Consider the following 6,176-nt stretch of genomic DNA (forward strand, 5'->3'; position numbering starts at 1 on the left):
AAGGCTGGTTTACAGAGCAGAGTCTGTAAACACCAGAGCATCCTTGTGAGCACTGTGACTCAGTACACACAAATCAACACCATGCATTTCTGCCAAATACTGACAAATGTCACCAGCTCTAAAGGACTCTGCGCCCTCTTCCAGCCTCCTTGGGCACCAGCACACATGTGTGTATATACAAGGGGAGGAGGGCAGAAGAATAAATAAAATTAAATGAAATGTCTTCTAATGCCTATAGAAATGAATAAGACAGATTGTAAATGAAAATGTATAGTATGACTTTAAAGGTTAAGGAAAAATAGAAAATTTTATTTTAACTTTTTTTTTGACAGGAAATGTCCCCAACTTGTCAAATGGCTTTCTACATCCATTCATTCAAATAATGGTTTCAAACGTGGGCAGATACGTCTTCAGTTGCAAAATCTGAGAGACAGGCTGTGCTTTCTCCTGATAAAAGTCAAGGCCAGTGAGGAGCTCCACGTCTCGGACCCGGGCGGCGTGTGCTTGGAACCTCTCTTCAACCCAAAGGTCCTCGGTCTTGTTTTCCTGAGAATGAAATGCAAAACCATTTTCCACATGGTGTATCTTTCCACTGGCATAGAGATATTTTACTACTGTCTGGTTTGTGATTTTTTGTTTTTATTTCCTTGGCTCTTCATTTGATACAACTAAATTTTGTTTAATCAAGCAAAACTCCTAGAAAAAATACTCTTCACTATAAACTCCTACCCACTGTGCTGTCACCCCAGGCCCCCTACCTCCCGCCGCCATGTTGGGATTGCCTGTGTAGGACACACTATCCATGGTGAACTCAGGTCATCACACTTGCCTGGAAAGTGCTTACCAATGGAGCTATCTCCCCAGCCCCTAGACGCAATATTTCAAAAGAAGTATCATTTAGGTAGTTATCTTTTTGTTCCTAGGTACAGATCTAACATTACTAACTTGCATAAGTCAGGATGAATCTCAATGGTTTTTAAACTGTTACTACATGTCAGTAAATGGTATATAGTGCTAGTTTGTATTTTCAAACTTTAATTACCCTAGTGAGTATCAACCACACACACACATTCATAGATAAATACTTGTTTACATATGCAGATGCATGATTAATATTAATTCTATAGATCATACATCTATAGAACTCTACCCACAAAGAACAGAACTATATGTTTTGGATAGAACGGCTTTTGTGACAGCTCAGATGAGATATGAATAATCATTTTCTGGCCCCAGGTTCTCCAGGAATACTTACAGGACAGCTTTCTATGTTGGTGGGCCGGTGAGGGACGATGAAGGACAGGACATCCAGCCACCCAGGGCAGCTGTCCGGTGTGTGGGTTTGGTTTTTACAACTTGTCAGCACCACAAAGTAGTGTGTTGGGATAGGGACATCAGTGCCAGCTACATATCTGAAAACATAATTGACATAATTTGACCCCATTACAACTGTCTTTTTGTTTTATAGCTCGGCATTAAGGAAATGGCAAGGTGAAGGACTAGGAGGAAAGTGCAGATTGTGTGGAAAGTATAGTTTTATCATCTATGACTTTCATGTCAATGAGCTCTAGTCACAATCTATAGTACGGTCATTCTAACATTACAGTGAACCATTAGGACACAAAGAAAGCCCATGGAATTCTGCCCTGTGTTTCCCAAGTCCCTTGGCTTCATACTTCACTGGGGTGTCTTCTAATGGAGTCAGTGCTAAGAACAAAGGATCCCGTCTCTTATGGCTGTGTACTTCTGCTGCACAGGTAGATCATCTGCTCCCCTAAGACCCTCATTTGACCAACTTTAATATGGAAGTATCCACAGGGTCCATGTAGGAGTAGATCCAGACGACTAACTGATGATGTGCTGGTTGTCTTTCTACTAACAAACACGAATGCACACATTAAGAGTTTTGAGCGCTGAGTGGTGGTGGCGCACGCCTTTAATCCTAGCACTTGGGAAGCAGTGTTCCAGGACAGCCAGAGCTATACAGAGAAACCCTGTCTGGAAAAAACCAAGTTTTGAGAGAAGATAAAGGTATCTGTGGACCCTACGACTGGAAACCTGTGAGCTCCTATGGGCAGCAACATATGACCGATTCAGATTCAGACTGTCTGCATCTCCATTCTGGCTTTGCCAATTGGTGAAAAACCTATCAAACAAGTTACTTAACCTCTCTTAGCCCTGGTTTCCTCTTTTCTGACTCGGAGCTAATGGAACCAGACATCAAGTTGTTTTGTAGATTAACAAAGCCTACGTAAATGCTTAGAAAACTGCCTAGCATGTAAGAAAGAGTTCTCAAAATATTTGTTAAAATTAGCAGATGATGAGACCACGACATAGAATCTACTATACAATCAAACAAAAGCCAGGTGTGGTGGCACCACCATCCAATCCGGCACTGGGGATACAGAAGTAAGAGGAACAGGATTTCAAATATATCCTCAGCACCATAGTAAGTTCAAGGCCAGCCTGTGCTACCTTTGACCTTGCCTCAAAGTCAAAGAACAGTGACAGGAAAGGGCTGGAAAAGCCTGGGGCTGGCTGTACACCTCGTGTGAGGTTTACTTTATCAAAAGGTCTCAGTAGAAACTGGGGCTTTCCGTACTCTAGGCTGGGATCCTGCTGCTGTTTTGGTTTTATCCTTTTGACATTTTGACAATAAAAGAAGCAATGGGACTCCTCTCTGGAAAAGCCTAGTACTGAAAGACACTAAAGTGGAAAAGTACTTCGTAGCAGCCTGCTGTAATGGGTTTAGTATTAAGGTGTACAGTTTGTTTGGCTGGTTTTCTATTGAAGTCTACTTGCATCCTCTATTGAAACTATGTTGTGGATTGTCCACTGTACCTGTGATATGTACTAAGGTAAGCTTAGTCTGCACTTGGGTTTTCTGATAATAGTTGGTTTGATTCTATATTTATTGATGGCTCAGACTCTACATTTCCTCCAGAAAAATCTCATATTGTCTTTGTTCACATTTTATAAATTTTCCAATAAAATTTTTTTGTTAAACTTTACCTGGAAACCATTAGTTTAAGTTCTGGCCATATAAATCTTTTCAGCTAAACATTTAGGTAGTTTAAATTGAAGATTGGCATCAATAGCAACTGAATATGAACGTGCTATGCATATACTATATGATAGTGAGATTGTACAGTATCTAGTTCAAGTTGAGATTTTACTTTATGATAATATATTGCTAAATCAAAAATTAAATGACTTACTGTGTGATTTCATCTGGAGTATCAAAATGGCCATCATAATTATAATCAAAGATGGGTCCACTAATCACATTCAGTCCATTTCTTTCTACAGCATATTTTATAAGAAGAACCTCATGGAAGTAGTCCCACATTTCTAAAAATGAAAAAATGAGATATGTGAAAATATCTGATTTTACTGAACGTGCAAATATTTTCTATTGTTGGTGCATTTAAATAGCACCACATTCCACTCCAGTAATTGCCCATGGTGATTGGATAATTCTACAAGATAGTTATGCAACTAAAATAAGCAGCCATGTTGATGAGAACTTTTTTCATTTTATTAGAGCAAATTATGTCTCCAAATTCCTTCAACAGTGATTATTAACAATCTTCAGACCACAGGTACTATCTTACTAATTATCATTCTGGAAACAGACATTTGCATTTTTTTTCACTTATGGTGAATGTTAATACAATTTTGCTCTATCAATAGCTCTTAACAGGTAAGGATTAAGAAAAAACTTAAAAAAATTATCAAATTCTAGCAACAAGTCAAAATTGTAGTTAGTCACAAAGAAATAACACCCACAGTGTTTGTGCCCCTATTTAAAATAACAGAATAAAATGACTCAGTGCGAATAACAAATTGCAATCCTAAAGTGTAGGTTTAGTTTGCCCAGCCAAGGAGTCGCTTTTTTAATTTAGCATTAATACATATACACCACCAAGCCTGTAACCCCAGCTATTCTGGGGGATTAGAAGAAAGGATAACAAGTTCAAGGCCTGACTGGACTACAAAGTTTGTTCAAGGTCAGCCTGGTCAACTTATCCAGACCCTATTGCAAAATAAAGAATAGCAACAGACTGAGCATACAGGGCCAAGTACATGGGTCAGGGCACAGTGCTTGTTCAGCATAGGTGAGCCACTCCCTTTACTGCCCAGTGTGGGACAGGGGAAGGTACTTACTTTTGAATTCTTTATACATTGGGACCAAATTACTTGTAATTAAGGCATCATATCGACTCTCATTAGTTCCTTTGATTGCTGTAAAACAAATGTGTTTTAGTAAGAATGGGATTTCAGTGACTCGTTCTTCCCTTTCATTGTCTCATTCTACTGTATGTCTCTAAATCATGAGTCTCTTAAAACAAAACAAACCAGCTAGAGTCACATGCCAGTTGTAAACCATTCCCAGAATCTGATGTTGAAATTCTCACGAATACGTGAAAATTACATTCCCAGATGAACGGAGCAGGGTGGGGGGGTGGGGGTGGGGAGACTTGAGTTTTAGAAAAATCACACTGGTTTTTATGTGACCCCAGGAGACATCCTCCCTTTAAAAAAAAAAAAAAGCATGAAATTCATTTATTTGGCTGGTTAATTTACAGTTCAAAGCTGTTGGACACACAACCAAGTAGACAGGCCAGCTTTTGTCCTTTGCACGAAGCAGCTGCCTTCTCTGTGAGGACCTCAGCTCCGGCGGTGTGCCAGAGATAATGTTTTCTTAGATGCTTGTGTCTCTTTCCAAATACCCTTCAGTTGTAAAATTAAACTTAAACCTGCTGAACTCTCTCCACAGCTGGGCCTGATTACAGCTAATCTGTGGTTCCCACAGAAAAATTTATTAGCCTTTAAGGAAGCCGTTGTGCCACCTCTGGGCAGCCTCTTAGGAGACCGAAGCAGGTCGTTTGGGTGGGAAATATATGTTTAACGCACACGCCACATCCGCGGACTGAGGGCTTCCTAGCCGCTCCCGAAGAGTTGCACTAACCAGGATAGAGGAAGCCATGGGTGATATTCTTGTCTGCTAAATAGAAGGAACATTTTTGGCTCTCAGAAGGAGCAACCCTGACATCAGCCCGCAGACAGTCTGGAACTGTGGGAGGAAGAGATGATGTGTCTCCCTGTTGAAAGAGAGAAAAGGGGAAAACTTACACCCACAGTTGCGGCTCGCCCATTGCCTTATTTGGTTTATGACTTCCTCGACTGTTTTTCATTTACTCTCTTCCTATTTTCTTAGTGAATCAGGTCGACACCAGCAGCGGGAGTGAATGTGTTCAGCTATGTTTGCTGGGGCTGTGAGGGCGGGGGTGTTGGAGAGGAGGGGGTTGGGAGGACACATCAAATATACCCTGGGAAAGAACATTTGCAGAGTACAACCTGAACGGAGAGCCAGGGGATAATAGAAACTACTGCTGAAAAACAGTCTTGGGGTGGGGGGGTGGGGGGGGGATTGAACTTTTCTTTAGGGATATGTTATGCATGCAAATAAGAAGTGGGTGGGTGGGAAATATTGGAGCTAGAGGAATGGCTCAGAAGTGACACCACTAGCTGCCCCTGGGTTCAGTTCCCAGCACCCAAATGGCAGCTCACAACTCTGTAACTCCACGTTCAGGGATTTGACACTCTTGTCTGGGCCTGTGGGTACCAAACAGACACATGCTGCATATATATAATATATATAATATATATATTATATATATAATATATTATATATATAATATAATATATTATATGCAGGCAAAAACCTCATATACTTAAAAATAAATCTTGTTTTAAATTGGGAAACAAAATATAAACAAATTATATGTAGATAAGAATTTGCTACATTGGGGCTGGAGAGATGGCTGGAGAGAAAGCAGTTAAGAGCACTGACTGCTCTTCCAGAGGACCTGAGTTCAATTCCCAGCAATCATATGGTGACCCACAACCACCTGTATGGGATCTGATGCCCTCTTCTCATGTGTCTGAAAACAGTGACAGTGTACTCACATATATAAAAAAATAAATCTTAAAAAAAAGAGAATTAGCTACATTATTTTTAAACTGGGTAAAAAATTCTAATCAGCTTACAATTAGTTCAAAGAGCTATAGTTACCTAAATGTAATATAACATAATGTATTTTATATAACATATATAAGAAATACAACATATAGCATAGTATATATATATATATATATATATATATATATAT

General features: G+C 39.8%; 1 protein-coding gene across 1 annotated transcript in view; it reads right to left on the reverse strand.

Annotated features, from left to right (window-relative positions):
* Window positions 1–288: 288 nt before the first annotated feature.
* The window catches only part of Enpp3 (ectonucleotide pyrophosphatase/phosphodiesterase 3), a 64,395-nt gene continuing 58,507 nt past the window's right edge, over window positions 289–6,176 (reverse strand). The window contains exons 21-25 of the mRNA XM_021173940.2: window positions 4,973–5,105; window positions 4,168–4,245; window positions 3,219–3,351; window positions 1,256–1,412; window positions 289–546 (exon numbers count right to left, since the gene is read on the reverse strand). Coding sequence (XP_021029599.1) covers window positions 376–546; window positions 1,256–1,412; window positions 3,219–3,351; window positions 4,168–4,245; window positions 4,973–5,105 — 672 coding nt within the window. The 3' untranslated portion in view covers window positions 289–375. The remainder of the gene's footprint in view (window positions 547–1,255; window positions 1,413–3,218; window positions 3,352–4,167; window positions 4,246–4,972; window positions 5,106–6,176) is intronic.

The sequence above is a fragment of the Mus caroli genome, chromosome 10 (assembly GCF_900094665.2).
Source record: "Mus caroli chromosome 10, CAROLI_EIJ_v1.1, whole genome shotgun sequence".
Lineage (NCBI taxonomy): Eukaryota > Metazoa > Chordata > Mammalia > Rodentia > Muridae > Mus > Mus caroli.